The sequence below is a fragment of the Emydura macquarii genome, unplaced genomic scaffold (assembly GCF_026122565.2).
Source record: "Emydura macquarii macquarii isolate MOO-44397 ecotype Brisbane River unplaced genomic scaffold, CSIRO-AGI_Emac_v2 contig_705, whole genome shotgun sequence".
NCBI lineage: Eukaryota > Metazoa > Chordata > Testudines > Chelidae > Emydura > Emydura macquarii.
Window position 1 is genome coordinate 10266111 of NW_027130842.1, and position 16772 is coordinate 10282882.

General features: G+C 39.5%; 1 protein-coding gene across 2 annotated transcripts in view; it reads left to right on the forward strand.

Annotated features, from left to right (window-relative positions):
- The window catches only part of UST (uronyl 2-sulfotransferase), a 261999-nt gene that overhangs the window by 128118 nt on the left and 117109 nt on the right, over positions 1-16772 (forward strand). For both annotated transcript variants that reach the window (XR_010918659.1, XM_067542379.1), the window contains exon 4: positions 8934-9013. Coding sequence is in view for 1 of the 2 variants with exons in the window: in XM_067542379.1 (XP_067398480.1) it covers positions 8934-9013 (80 nt within the window). In the remaining variant the exon portion in view is untranslated. The remainder of the gene's footprint in view (positions 1-8933; positions 9014-16772) is intronic.

The window sequence follows — 16772 nt, forward strand, 5'->3', positions numbered from 1 at the left end:
ATCAGTGGCTCCACGACTAGCTGGCAACCAGTTACAAGTGGAGTGCCCCAGGGGTCGGTCTTGGGGCCCGTTTTGTTCAACATCTTCATTAATGATCTGGAGGATGGGGTAGATTGCACCCTCAGCAAGTTTGCGGATGACACTAAGCTGAGGGGAGTGGTAGATACCCTGGAAGGTAGGGATAGGATACAGAAGGACCTAAACAAACTGGAGGATTGGGCCAAAAGAAATCTAATGAGGTTCAACAAAGAAAAGTGCAGAGTCCTCCACTTAGGAAGGAAGAATCCCATGCCCAGCTATAGACTGGGGACCGATGAGCTAGGCAGCAGTTCTGCAGAAAAGGATCTGGGGGTAACAGTGGATAAAAAGCTGGATATGAGTCAGCAGTGTGCCCTGGTTGTCAAGAAGGCTAATAGCATATTGGGCTGCATTAGGAGGAGCATTGCCAGCAGGTCGCGGGAAGTGATTATTCCCCTCTATTCGGCATTGGTAAGGCCGCATTTGGAGATTGTGTCCAGTTTTGGGCCCCCCACTACAAAAAGGATGTAGACAAGTTGGAGAGAGTCCAGCGGAGGGCAACAAAAATGATTAGGGGGCTGGAGCACAGGACTTATGAGGAGAGGCGAAGGAAACTGGGCTTGTTTAGTCTGCAAAAGAGAAGAATGAGGGGGGATTTGATAGCAGCCTTTAACTACCTGAAAGGGGGTTCCAGGGAGGATGGGGCTAGGCTGTTCTCGGTGGTGGCAGATGACAGAACAAGGAGCAACGGTCTCAAGTTGCAGTTGGGGAGGTCTAGGCTGGACATTAGGAAAAAGTTTTTCACTAGGAGGGTGGTGAAGCACTGGAATAGGTTACCTAGGGAGGTGGTGGAATCTCCATCTTTTAAGTTGAGGCTTGACAAAGCCCTGGCTGGGATGATATAGCTGAGGTTAGTCCTGCTTTGAGCAGTGGGTTGGACTAGATGACCTCCTGAGGTCCCTTCCAACTCTAATATTCTATGACATCTCTTTATTATATGGTAGATATGGTAGTGTGGTAGTAAATACATTTCCACATGATGATTGGCATCTATAAATATGTATTACAGCAGATTATTTATCACTAAGTATTAATACAAATTATGCCAAAACCTGTGAGGCCAGATCATTCCCCCAGTTTCATGTACATAGGCAACCTTCAACTGAGGAGAAAATAGAGAGATTAGAAGTAACAATTTCTGGAATAGTATTTTTCCCACCATTACCACCTTCCCAGATCTGTGCACAGAGGGGACCCTTTAGATTTGGCTCTCCTTGTTTCTGTGGCGAAGGGGGACAAGCGGGTAGTTGACCACTTCCATAGTTACAGCTGAAGCAGTCCTTGCATAATGTAAACAATGATCCATCTTGTTTACTGATATCCTCTGAGATGAAGCAAACCCCGTTACTGTCTTTACGGGAAGATTGGGCCTTTTTTCCTGAAAAATGGCACATTGGCAAATATGTCTTCCCAGTCTGGTGAGCATTTTCTTTGCTGACCGTGGGTCAGATCCTCAGAGGTGCCAAAATCCCATTGATTTCAATGAGAGTTAGGGGCCTATATCTTTGAGGTTCTTGCCTCTAGCAATAAAACTACACACTGCTGCTCCCAGGGTCAGTTCCAGTTGTATGAACAGTACTCAGAAATTTGTTTCTTAATTCATAGTTCCTTGTGTCATGAAAATGACAAGTGGAAAGCTGTTATAGACAAGCTGGAAATCCAGGGGATTTTTTCCTTCCATTCAGTTTCTTAAATGAAATATAACTTTCACCTAGAAAGTTTTGTTTTTGTTGCATACTTTTTAACCACTTCTTAAGTCCTTATACACCATCTCACCTGCTTGCAGTAGACAACACATCTTTAGACATTGTAAATGTCACTTTTCCCACCAGTATTAGAGGAAAAGATCATTTTCTCTTCACACAGTGTTCAATATTGCATAAGAATGCTGTTCAGGACCTTTAACATATGCTTCAGATTTTCAGTGGAAGCCTTCTGTAAGTGGCTATTCTACTTCATCTTTTTAAACTGTAAGCGTCTTTATTGCTTCTATGTTTTCTCTGAGCTTTTTTTTTTCTTGGACTCTGTCTTTACATCCAGAATTTTTGTTTTATTTACCTTAAATAAATCATTCTGATACACAGCATATCCTTGTTCTTTGTGATGAAAAAACAAAATATCAGCCATTGTGCTACAGTCCATTAGCCAACCACTTGAGGTTAGAAAGAAACTTCCTCTATAATTGTCCATTATAAGTCTCAGATACGGGATACTGGAGTAGATGAACCATTGGTACAAGTATTCCTGGTACTTTTGCTGAGTCTTTGTTTCATGGGATTTTTGTCACTGATTGATGGGGAGATTTATCCTAGAATCTTATTGGCAGAGTCCCATCTTTCATCCCTGTTATCTCTTTTATTTTGATACTGTCATACATCTCCCTGTTAAGAAAATGGAGGGTCATTTTCTTTTCCTGATTATACTTGTCACGGGCTGACACACAGAAGACTACAACTAACATAATCTTTTTCTCTACTGTACTCGCACTAAGATGTTGCAAGATACCGAGAAGATTATGCATTCATTTCTTGTACAGCAAATAACATTTTTTAGTGGACAAACACATATATCATCTTCTCCACCCAGGAAGTTATCAGATTATTCGATAGTGAATTTGAGGGAATACAGATGGTGGTGGACACGTTGCTGCAGAACTCAGGCTTAACTATTGTGTATGTGCCCGAATGTGACTTGTGTATCTTTTTATTTTAATTTATGGCTACATGTCTTTTATGATATATACATTGTATTTTGCTGAATAGTGGCAGTCTGACCTCCTGGAGACGTGTGTTTGTTATATTTTCTGTATTTGTGAGAGAGGAGTGTGGACTGGAATTTTTCGCTATCTTTAATCAAGTGTAGTAGCCAATGCCAGTCTTAGATCTATTTAGCAGCAAGAGGAAGGATGGTCTTGTGGTGAAAGTACTGGGCTGGGACTAAGGCTGTGTCTTCTTCACTGCCTTTTCTAACCCACCTCATCCCATGAAGTTTGCCCATCCTTTGCTCTGCCTGTAGAGATTTAGAGAGAGAGCACCGCTGTAGCCAGGTATCATTTAAGTGGCTCTAAGCAACCTCTGTTGTGGAAATAAATGGATTGATTTGTACCTGTCTGTGACCCAAGGACCTCTTGTTCAGTGGAACAGGATCTGGGCACTCCACAGGGAGGCTCAGAGGATTCGGCGGTTGGTGTGTCTATTGCTAACCAGTAGAGAGAGAGAGCACAAGGCCTGCAGAGGCCTGGAAGTTAATGCTTCTGTTACCCGTGGCCAGTGGAGTCAATGACCTGATCCACAGCAGGCACAGACAAGACTTTCTCATCCTAGGGGCAAGTATTCGTGAGGTGCCTCACAGCCCAGGGTACCCCAAGAAGTGTCATACTGTTTTTGATCTGTTTGTGTTCTAATTTAAACTAGTATTACAAGAACTACATATTATATATTAATGAATAATTATTATCATCCTAATTAACCTTTCTTTACATCAGTAGGTGGCACAATGCCTAAATGAAGCCCTTGTTTAGCCCTTTTTGGACTCTGATTCAAGACTGTATTTGTGTACTGATTTACTATTTCATGTGTCCAATGAGAGCAAGAATTTGAGTAACATTCCCTGACTGTATTAAATTACATAATTCCCTTCCCCTTTTTTGAATAGTCAGCTTCTATAAAATACTAAAATCAATTTATTTTAAAAAATAACTGCTTATAAAAGACAACGTGCCATGGAAAAATGTGCAGAGCAATATGGATACTTAAAGCTGAAAATGAAGATTGATTCACATTCCTTTGATGATGAAGCAGATGTGAATTTTCTACCAAAATGAAGTATGAAGTACAGTGCAGATGAAAGTGATAAACAGTGTCTGGAGATACCTGTATCTACTTGACCTTACAGGCTTTTTGAAAAAACTGAAATTAAGACAGTAAGAAGCTAAAACGTTCTGAAAGTGAGAGAGAGAGTCTGTCTTGTTTGCATTAGTATTAGTGGAGATTGTAAACTGACACCACTGTGCAGTTGGAAAGTCATGCCAGCCCCAATGTTTTTACATTTTGAACTTGAATTCACTTCTGATGAAATACAGCAGTTTAGAAAACCACTTGGAGAGCAAACAAATTCCTCAGTCAGGGTTATCTATTGATTTTGTTTCTCATGGAACAAAACATTATGCTTTTTATAAATCAAAAACAAAAGGCAACTGCTCTTAGCAAGGAAGTTAATCAGTGCTGATAGAGGAAAATCAAGATGCACTATCTTCTAGTCCAACCTATTTTAATTTTTGATCAATGATGTGGCTGGATGCCATGCACTAAATTCATGCCATTTCTCTTGTGATCTTTTCACTATGCCACCTGGAGAATTTTTGCTGAAAATGCAGCAGCAGCCTAAATTCAAGCACTAATGATGCTGATCCATCCTGACCTGATGGGTTTTCTCACATCATAACTGAAGCTCTCTTCCTGAGAAGGATGGTAACTTGAAACTTCCCTGTGAGGAGGATGAAGTGTCTACTTTGAGTTTACCCTTCATTCTGATCTTCTTGCTTTGATAGGTTTAAGATAGACCTTCCTTTAAAAATAGTTTGTGACTTATAGTGCTGCTGTTTATATATATATCTGGATCTGGGCTTGAGTAGTTGACAGTTCTATTTAAAATACAGTGGAGAAAACTGTTACAGCAACATTAAAGTTGAGAACCCAACCAAGAAATCATGTCAATAAACATTGTTTCAATTTAGGTCCTGATTCGTTCATTGTGTTGGGAGGGCTGGTCAGGACCTAGGCTAAATCACTGTTCCAAGATTTGTAGAACCGGGTGTTGTGTCCACACAGATAATAAATTGTTTTATAACAGGGACATCTCTAATCATAGCAGAGAACTTGTGCTAGCACAGTCGTTCTTGTAGGGTAGATATGCCATTGCGGCTGGCTTGCTTTTGTTTGCTAATTCCCCAGACACCTGTCAGTAGTTTGTACCTTACATATTTTTTCTTAAGCACGATTCATTTTATATAACAGTAGGAACTCACTTTTGTCCAGCAACCACACTTCAGCATTGCGGTGCTGCCAGTGACTGCATTAGTTGAAAATATTATGGGGTATTATGCGACTTCCTTCCCTCTACCTCTACACGTACTCTCTCTCTGCACTCCTGTGTTTGAATGGAGTAAGTTAAAATTGAGAGTAGAGCGGAACCTAGTTTCATAGTATACACCATTTAGTGCAATCCAGTGCATTTCAAAGGAAAACTATTTGCTCTTCAGAACTATCTCCACAAACCAGGTTAAAACTAATTCCTGTCTGGAGATATCATGGCAGTATACAGAGAGAGGACATGAATCCCTCTAGAGACAGTAGAACCCACCCTCATGTCTCTTACCACAGTAAACACACACTCCCTTAATTCTTCCTCTCTCCCCAGTCTGCCCCTTAATGTACTTATCCCCTTTAAGAATCAATATGTCCTACTGTTCCTCTCCTTCCTTCTCTGTCCTCCATCATTGTCCTTCTAGACTTTTGCCTCTCATTTCTCAGTTTCTCCCTCCCACTTATTTCTGGCCTGGGAAGGTTCTCAGTGATGGCTTGCACTTGAATCTACTACATCTCTTTCCATTTTCTTCACAGTCTTCCTCTCCCCCAATTTCATTTCCTCCTCAGTGTCTCATCCCTCTTCTCCATTCAGCATCACCTTCTCCTTGCTCTTCTCTCTTGTCTCTCCTCCCAAGCTAAGGCAGGCCTATAGATCTTAGTCAGTGAGAATCGGAGTGAGGCCCAAGGAAAAAGTGGCCACAGACATCCTGGGGCCATATGAGCTCCAAAACATCACACATTTATGCTTCTTTCCTCTTAACAGTTTTTCTCTTAGATTCTCTTTGTAATTTTCCTTGCTGTATCTTTCTCTTTTATTGAAATCAGCACTATTTCTGTTGGGCCCTACTTTCCATTTCTTGCTGTTTTTTTTTTTTGCATGTTTGTTTATTCACATACACACTGTAGACTTATCCCCATCTGCTGGTTAGTCCACTGTAGCTTAATCCTCTAAATATGAATATACTTTAAGTCAAAATAAAATCCTGTGTCTGTTTTCCAGTGAGAGTGGATATTATTGCAGCTCAACAAATTGACTGATTTTAATTAGCTCCTGCTACTAGGCACGTGGCAGTTAGGTGCTGTGCCAACATCAGCATGCAATTCTCCAAATCCATCTTGTGATGGTGGCAAAATGTGGATCAAGTTGTTGTTACCAAACTTGTGCTTGTAAGAAAGAGAGAGACACCTGTATTAATATTTGGTATAGGACATGCAACCATCCTCACCACAGTCATATAATATATTTTAAAGAGAGAGTTGCATGCATAGTTAATGTATTTCATCAAGTACTGTGTAAGCAACATGATGTTATGGTGCAGAGAATATTTATCAGTAGTGAATGACTTCCCCGTTTGCCACTCGTTCACGCAGGTGAAATAATATAGTTAAAATACCAATATATAATTAAAAACAATGTAGTTCTGGCCATTTCATTTCTCCTGTAATTTGCTTATTTTTTTAAAAAAAGGTGGCAACTTTGTTTGTTTCTTGATAAGAGATAAGTCTCTGAATGTGATGATCATTATGTCATGATATTCTGACAGTCTTCTGTAGGTACATCTACCATACTTCCAGCAGATGTATCATGCTGACATTTGTTTGCTGGAGATGGTAACTCTTTGAAAATGTTAGTGTTCTGTGCTTTCAAGAATGATCTAGTCAAGCTCTCTACATTGATTTGCCTGGATTCTTTGCCACAGCATTTTAACTAGTCTCTGAGCACTCTATTAGGGAAATGTGTTTATATTTGGATCAAGGAATCCAGACGCTACTAGCAGTAATTGCACTGGACAATTGCAATGTGTGTCTAGCTTGTGGTCTATTAAGGAAAAAATAAATATAATATTTAGCCATGTGAGTCACTGTATTTTCACATGACTCATTAGGATTGCCTCAAAGATTAATTACCTGCTTATTCTTACAGCTAATTCATGCCTTTAAGACTTCATTGGTAGGAAATTAGGATATTAGAGTGCACTTCCACCTCTTCTTTTCCTTAGCTTCTCTTTCTCCCTTTCAGCTGTCTCTCTTTTCTCTCTCTGTTTCGTAGGATTTATAATCTCTGTAGACTGCAGCCAGTAGACTTGATCTCACACGTGCTGGAACAAGAATGACAGTGACAATCCGTCAGTAGAGGGCCATGCTTAACAGGATAGATAAAACAACCCTAGGGCTGCATCCCTGCTCCCTATACGTGTCCTGGGGAACATTAGTTATTGAGGGCAGGGAGAAAGAGCATGTGTATATCTGAAATTGTAAAAATCCAGTTGCTCTTTTATTCTAACTCCTACATGTAATATACAAGGATTGGCATGACAATTGGGATGCAGTTGTAGTAGACATCTTAGGAAAAACCTATGTAACTTGTCCTATGTAACTTAACAGAGAATAATGTCCCTTCTCTGGAGTTTATAAACCTATGGTCGAGAAATCATTTTCTATTAAATTCTGTTGGGTTTTAGCATGATTACTCATTAGAACTCTATTGGTTTCATCTCTGTTAAACGATAGAGTTGACACCAGACTTCTGTGTTTTGTGTGTGGCAAGTAAGATGTCATACAGTTTTAAGAAAAAAGAATCTTCATAACAAAGAGGGAAACCATCTTCTAAACTCATGACCACTCAATTTTGTTTTAGCTTGTGTTTAATATATGAATTTATACAAGTTAATGCAGAATTTTAGAGTAATTCTTCATCTTCCATTGCCATTTTTCTTTATGGATTGTTGCCACTTCATGCATTAGTTTCCACTACCCAGTTTGTAAAATGTACCATTATAATTATTGTGCTCTTCAACTGCAGTCATGTTCAGTGTCTTTTATTCTCTAATGAGCCTTGTAGTTTTTAATGTGACCAATTAAAAAATCAGAGGAGAGCAGAAGTCAGAATAACAAGAATGCTCGGAATTTTTTGCATATATTTAAGTTAACACGTTCATGCTCTTGACATTTTCCAGAACACTGCAGAAACTAGAAGTCTGCATACATGCGAATTTATATATATATACATACACACTCCCACAGTTTTTCATATCAGCTGTTTTACATGAAAAAGTTTTAATTTATCTTTAATAATGCAAAATTAAATTATTTTAATTCTAAAAGCCCTTGCTAAAACCTTTGCCCCAGCATTCGAAAAGGGATTTATGTGAAATATAGATTATATTCACACTCTAAATATGCTATACAAAATAAGAAATGAGAAGTGTCTGCTTGTTTATATGAGCAGACATCCACCTATATAGTACCTATATGGTACTCTGGCAGTTATCATTATGTAAAAACAGTAATGGTTTCAATCCACCTTTTCTTACGCAGATTTCAAACACTTCACTTTTTGGAGTTGTAGTTTAGATCCATTTTGAAAATAAAGGAAATTTTCAAAATTCAGATCCAGATTTGGGTAGGTTTAGAGTTAGGATTTTGGTTTGTTCCTTTCTCTAAAGTAGAAATTAATTTTTGAAAGTGTGTAAGCTCATGGCACAGCATGCTGATTCCTGCGTCTGCTCAATATTCAGTTAACTTTGGTAACTTTGGTGCTAAACAGATGATGCTCTGGCATCTATTCTATTTTACATGGTAACAAACACTAGAGTTGCAGTGTTAGCCTAACTATAGAGGCACCTGACGTGTTTTTTTTTTTTTTTGTGAGTAGGTCTAGAAACTAAATGATTATTATATAGCATAGTGTTTGAGTGTTGCCAAAAATATGACTTGGTTTAATTTGGTAATTTTGATTTATTTGTAATTTTTGTTTAATATTTTTAGATGGATTTGATTAAAAACATAAGCACTGCCGAGCAGCCCTATTTATTCACTAGACATGTTCATTTCCTCAACTTTTCAAGGTAAGGCACTTTCCCAGTTACAAGGCTTTCTTGTTTCTTTTTATTGTGGTTAATAAAAATAACTTTTAGCTTCTCTTCAGTTTCAAACTAATGTATTTCATTGCTGTAAGAAAGATCTCTTTTGATGCTGGAAGCTACACAAATACAGTCAAAGGGTAAGACTTCTGATGTATAATATTCATATACAGTTTGTTTTAACCAGCCTGCATGCCACTGCATGCTTTTAATTACAAGAGGTAATTTTGATTAATGACATTTCTAGCTAATATAAATTATATACTGTATCATGTGTTAATGAAGTTCCTGCCAGATTTCCTGTTGATTTTTGCCTCATTGAAGGTAGGTCTATTGTAAAATATTAATTATTAACTTCTGCCTTTAAAATGTAAGCTCCTGGGACAGGAGGTTGTATGAATTGGAACATTTAACTTATTGTACATTGTTATGTACACCAGTTGTGTGTCTGCTAATAGACTAAATTCAGACCTTCACTGACTTTAGTGTTTTTATATCAGGGGTGAATTTGTCCTAATGCTTGTACATTTATGTAGGGGTAAAATTGTCTTTCATCCCAAAAAATACCAAAGTGTTTTACAAACCATATAGAAGGAATTACATAATCTAAAGTTGGAGTGCAGCCCCTTCTGGCATAAAATGCATCAAGTATTAAAAGTGTAGAAAATCATAAATGATACTGCTGCCTGAGTAAATCCAGCAAGTTTCCTTCACAATAATAAAAGTTCTGGAGCTCCTAATCTGGTCCCAATACATTAGTAAATGAATGCTTTAAATGAAGATATTTCTGTGCTCTGGAGCAGGACAAGATATACAAATGGTATAAATTTATCATTGCCAATTAGCTGAGACACAGTCAAAATTCCTGTCTATCCAAACTCTCCTTAAAATTAGTGGCAAACCTTGATGTGGAGAGGATTGATCCATAGGACTCTCTCTACCTGGAGGAGTGGATGGATGAAAGCCGAATTTTCTAGCCAAGTTTGACCAAGCTTGCCTCACAGCCATTATTGTGAGAGTTGTGGAGCTATCACATCTATAATAATTTGATTCCACAGTGCCTGAAAGGGGGAGAGAGTATACAAGTTCTTGTTCAATCTGAACCCAAGGTGTGGTCTGTGTGGTCATATCTTAGAGCCACAAAGATGCTTGGCTGAACAAAAAGGAGATGTGCTAATTTTCCAAGTTGGGAAAACAAAATTCTTCCAGAGATAAGGGGAGCTCTAATTTGTTCAGAGCCAGTCTAGATTTTTTACCTGCACCCTTAAGGAATGTTCTGAAAGTAGTATTGATTTTCTTGTAGTAAGATGGAGGAATGGAAATAAGGAGACTCCTTCAGAACATACAAAATTCTGAAAAGTATATTCATTTTCAGTATATTAATTTTACTCCAGAAAATATGAGTTAACGAACTCCGGGTCCCCAAATCATTAGCCACTTGGGCAATAATTGATTCTATATTTAGCTTACGGTGTCCTGAATATTTTTGGGAATCAGTATTCCTAAATATTTCATACAAGAGGATTGCTCTTGGAAGTCCCAATTTGAGAAAAGGCCTATGTGGGCATACTTCTTGTTGCCTAAGATTTCTGATTTACCCCAACTAATTTTATATCCCGAAAAGAGGCTGAACTTATTAACAGTGGTTAGAAGGTGGAATGGTAACCTGGGGCTTAGATACAAATACAAGAGCATCATTTTGTGCTCCCTATTACCATGAATATGATGGATGGCAATGGCTAAAGGTTCTAGAGCAAATCAAACAGAGGAGGAGAAATGGGGCAGCACTGCCTCATACCTCTCCGTAATAGAAACGGGGTGGAAATAATATCATTTGTAACTACCCTGGAAGTCGGGCTAGAGTATAAAAGCTTAATTCAAGCATTAAGTTGTTTACCAAATTCAAATTTTGCTAACATATAAAAAAAGATAGTCCCAGGCTATGCAGTCAAAGGCCTTTTTGGCATCTAAAGAAATGACATTAAGAGTTCTTTAGAATCTCTCAAAGCAGCAATATCAATCAGCTGATGCAAATTATCTGAGCCATGTCTATTACAAAGGAAGCGTTCCTGATTTATGTGTATAATGTCTGAGACATCTTTGTCCAGTCGCATAGCAAGCACTTTGACTAAAATCTTAGCATCACAATGGATTAAATAAATTGTTCTGTCATTACTATGTAGTCCAAGATCTTACCCAGGTTTAGGAATAACTGAAATTACATCTTCTCTTAGAGTAGATGGGAGAGTTTGCTCATTCTCGGTCTCATTGAATATATTCAGTAATCTAGGTGTTAAAGTTTCAGAGAACTTTCTGTAAAATTCAGTTGGGAACTTGTCTGTGCCAGAAGTCTTTCTGACCTTCATTTCTTTTATAGACTGAGACGGTTCCATGATTTCTAGAGAGGCATATAAAAGCTCCTTCTGAGAGTCAGAGATCTGTGGTGGAGACAATCCACTAAAAAAGTTATCTAGGGCATCTTTATTGATTCCCTCTTCAGCTATATATAGTTTTGAATAAAACTGTTTGCAAACGCTAGAAGAAGAAATAAAGCTGTTAATATCTGACTGTGTTGTATATAATTTATTGCTACTATCAGGAATAGCACCAATCTTATTTGTGTTAGCCTTTTGCTTCTGTATGCCTACAGCTTGCCAGCTCTCTCACCAGATTCCCAGTAGTTTTGCTTCAAATAGAATAAAGCAAATTCAGCCTTTTGGGACACAAGTTTGTTGATTTCATATCTTAAATTGATGAAGGTTCCAAGTCCTTAATTTCCTTCAAAAGGATGTCAATTCCATGTTCTCCCCCTTCCTTTTTAAAGGTGGCATACAGCCTCCGAAGAAGTCTTCAAAGGCTTTCGAAGATATGGCAGGTGATGAAGCAGGGGGGCATTTGTATTTGGGTTTTTTTTTTGTTTTTTTGTTTTTTGTTTTTTTTTAAAGGTTCTAACTCTTGCTGGATAGAGTTAACAAATGATGTATCAAACAGCAGAGAGGTGTTAAATCTTCATATTTTAGTTAGGGGTGCATACCCTGAGGCCCTAAAGACATATGTGTAGTAGCATGGTCAGCTATAACAATAAAAGCACTGTCACAACTGGTGACAGAATTGATAAGTCTTGTGACACTGAAAAAATAGTCCAATCTTGAATATGTTGAATGAGCTGCAGGAAAAATAGCTGTAGTCTCTGGCCATAGGATTACCCAGTCTCCACCCAATCAGCCGTGTATGTATGAAGTACTTAACAAACATTTGTGTTTTTATATGACAATAGAGAAAATCCATCAAGGCAGGTTTAGAATTCTGTTCAAGCCTTCATCTGTAATGATAGGATGGTGGCCCATATCATTGATACTCATAAACAATTTATGAAAAAAAATTGGAATCACCCTGGTTTGGCCCATAGAGATTGGCAAAGATGATTATAGAATTGCCAGTTTCAGCCTTGAGGACACTAAATCTGCCCTGGCTGTCAAATCTTGTGCTCAGAATAGTAACATTCAACTTTTTATGTAGTAGTATAGCAATGCCTCTCCCTTTAGAAGTGAAGCTGTTAGAAATCGAAAGTCCTACCCAATCTCTATTCCATTTACAAGCTTCCAGGTCTGTCAGAAGTGTGTTTTGGAGCATGGCAATGTCAACATTCTCTTTTTTTAAGGATTGAGTATATATATATTTTTTTCTTTTAATAGGGTTATTAAAACCTTTATATTCCAGGAGACGTTTGATTATCAGTACCATCATTGTTAAAATATACTGGACAAAATATAAAATTGCTTTATGAATAAGTGAGAAATTGCAATTTTTCCTGAGCAGCATACAGTTCTTGCATATCTTAGCAGCAAAAGTTATATAATCCAGGGATAGGGTGTCACTTCCCAGTACATATTCTACAGGAGTGAAAAGGAAATTCCCAGTACAGGAGGATAATCAAGGGGTAGTGGGAGGGACAGAAAGAGGAATTAAATAAGTGAAAAAAACAAAACAGAAAAGAGAGTGGAGAGAGAAATACACATTAGTACCATGCTGTCAAAAAGACGAATCTGTTTAAACAGTCCTGACACCCAGAGAAGAGTGGCCAGCTCAGATGAGACTTGGAGATACTCACAACCCCTAGGACCCTGACATTACAAGTATAGTAATTGCCTATTGCCAATTGAACCTTGATATATTAGTCCATAAGGAAGCATCATCTAATAAAGCAATGACACACGCGCACACACACACATTTATTAATGAAATGATAGATTGTACATTGATGTGCCTTTCCCATGAGTTAAGGCAATAGGAAATAAATAGATGATAATCCTTTAACCCATCAACCCCACTCAGAGGAGGGAAAAAAGGAACTAACATATCAATATCAATTAGTGCGATGAACTTGTTTAGAGCAGTCATATCAGATCTCAGAGAGCAATTAATAAATTCCATACAGTTGGATGATTTCATAAATGTCTCCCCTTTCAAGAGAGGAGCTTGTAGATTTCTGAGATATTTTTCTGCCTCCTGAAGGGAATAAAATTATACTCTCTTCTTGCCATTCTTAATGTGGAGCATTACAGGGTATTTAATAAAATACTTGTAGTCCATTTTCCTGGCCAATTGTTTTGCATGGTTAAAAGCTGTCTTTACTGCAACCACATCATGGATATAGTCTTGAAAGAGCAGTATTTTAATTGCCAGTTCTCCCCAAAACAGCTCCTTTTTTCCTCTGGATTTCTGCAATATAAACTCCTGAGTGGTAAATTTCAGGAACTGCACAATCAGTGCTCTAGGCCAACCTCCTGCACCTGGCATGGAGGCAAGGGCCTGGTGTGCCCATTCTGTATCAAAACAAAAATCTACTGGCAGATTCAACAACGTGGTTTCTAGTTTATGGAGAGATTCAGAAGGTTTACCTTTCTCTATTTCCTCAGGGACACTTGCAATCCTGATGTCATTTCATTGTGTGCGACTTTTTAGATTAATTAGCTTAGTCTTAATACTACAGTTCTTCGTAACCTGTAATTTGTTCTCTTTGAAAAACTCTTCCACTTCAGAAATTTGGTGTTCTGCTTCACCCATCTGTCTGAATAGAGCTTGTGTACTGCACTCTGAAGTTCAGTGATGGTTGTCTGTAGGTTGGAAACTGTAGATTTAATTTCAACTGTATCTGCTGCAGCCACCTTCTATTGTACAGCCATCAGCTGTGTTCTATCAAGCTCAGGCACCTGTTTGTTTGTAGATGGCAGGGAGGCAAATCTCCTCTGTTTTTTCTGGGGCTTTCGGATTCCAGGAGGAAGATGCAGAGCTAGAGGGCATCTTGGGGGTTTCAGTTGTCAGGCGCACTATATCTTGGGGTGGATGATGGGGCTGAGGAGAAAAATGTTAGGGGGTTCCCTATGGGCCACCTCAAAGCTCAAGCAACCTGCATCCAGCTTGGTGGCAGTGCCCTCTGGTGTTTTGGATTCCCATTGTGCAGTTTGGGAAATAACGTTCCTGCACGTATTTGGAACCTATTACAGGACACAGTGTGAAATATTGAGTCTTTAAATAGATCTTTGTATGAAGTTTTAGAAAATAGAAAAATGTGTTTTCAACATTTGAAAATTCCCATGCCCCACCCCTATCGCACTTTCTATGTCTCAATATCCTAAAACTTAAAAATTATTCTGATATTCTAAGTTTTGTTTTACATTGGATTCCTTTAAAAAAAAAAAAACAACTTTTCTTTTTAAATAATATGTTCCTCACAATGCACACCTGCTTCTTCACTCTGCTCTCTCTGCCAAAATACAGGAGCAGGCAAGTAGGGTGCCTGAGGAACAGTGAAGGGAACCTGCTTGTGATTATGTTGACTTCTAGAGAAGGATATTTCAAAGACAGTTCAGAGCATTATATGTTGCGTGCGGGGGGAGAGGGCAGAAGGAGGAGAAGATCTATGTGACTATTCCCGCTCCCCCCCCCCCCAATTTATTCTAACAGTATGGTACATCCTCTCCACACAGATATAAGTGCTTCTTATGTTATATTCACGTAAGATTGATCTATTCCCCAGGTTTTTCTCTTCACTTCTTCCAGGATAATTTTATGTTGCTGCTGCTAGTGTAAAACTGAAAAATGTAGGTTTCCTTTTATCTGAAGTGCCAAAGGCAACTGGACCCAGGGTGCGGCTGTGCCCTGGCAGACCCCCAAGCCAGCCAATGAGCTCAGTCACATTCCAGCCAGCTTCTACAGTCACACAGGCTCAGATGTATCGGCGCTAAGCCCGTGAGTGCTGCAAAAAAAATAAGGGGTGCTCAGCACCCACGGGGTCACCCCTGATCAATTGTTTGGCTGTTCAGCTGTTATGGGGGCACTGCCACTCAGTTGTTCTAGTGGAGCACAGCTGTTCATTGTCAGCCCACCCGTTTTCCTGGGCCTCAATAGGTGTTCACAATCGGCAGCCACAGGGCTGGCTGCCGATCAGCTGTTTGGGACCCCGCTCTTCCCTCAGCCCCTCCACTCGGCTCCGTGCTGTGCCTCTTTGCATCCCCGCTCCGCCTCTTCCTCCAAGACCCTGCCCTCACTCCGCCTGTTCCTGCCCCTGCTCTACCTCTTTCCCTGAGGTCCCACTCTTGCTCTGCCTGTTTCCATCCCCACCCATCAGCACCCACCGGCAAAAACCAAAGACAGCACCTATGCTCAGATATGCATGAGCCTGGGTGCTAACTGGGTGGACTATGGCTCACCCAAGCCCACCTGTGACTATGCCCCAGTGGTGATATACAGGAAGTCAAACTGTGTGATCTAATGGTCCCTTTGGGCCTTAAACTGGAGTCTGTGAATTAGGCCTTACAACCCCCAGTGAAGTAGGTAAGCACATTCCCATTTTACAGAGGCAAACAGAGATTAAGCAACTTGCCCAGGGTCACACAGGAAGCCTGTGGAAGAACTGGGAAAAGAATCTAGATTTCCTGATATCCCGGCCTGCGTCTGAGCTGTCCTTTTAACTGTATTTATAGGCAAAATGGGAGTCACTGAGAGCACCCTAGGAGCTGCTCTAGCTTATGGCAGCCTGTATCACCCCCTTGTGGGCCATTGGAGCACTCCAGAAAAGTTTGGTCACAGCACACTCTGACCACTCCTCATCCTGCTCATGAGGTATGTCCAGCATTCCCAAAGTGGGGAGGCATAAGGAATCCCACCAGCCTTAGGCCACAAAGGGAATCTCCGTACACTGTAGAAATGCTCTAGAGGGCCAGTTCTGCTGCTGTGGAACTGAAAATCACTTGAAGTATTTTAATAGGAACATGGGGGATTGCCATACTGGGTCAGACCGAAGGCCCATTTAGTCCAGTATCATGTCTCTGACAGCAACCAGTATCGGATGCTTCAGTGGACAGTGTGAGAACCCCATGGTAGACAGAGATGAGATAACTTGTCTCCTATGTGCATCTCATCTTGATCTCTGATGCTTAGAGATTGGCTGAAGCATGAACTTAATAGCCCTCTCAAAGTTTGTCATCACTGGTTATAACAACTCTGGATATTCTTGATATCCGTATAAAGGTTGGAGTGTGGAGAAGATTGTAAACAAACAAAGGAGGACAAACAGGGTCTTTTATTTTAATACAAGTGGGGATGAAGCCCAGCAAACCATGGGAATGGCTTTCACTTTACTAAACAAAATGTCTTGCTCTAATTCATAATTCTTGGTCCTATCAGCATTATGTGATCACACTTCCTTTACACATTTTTAAAGTCCAGGCATTAAATATGT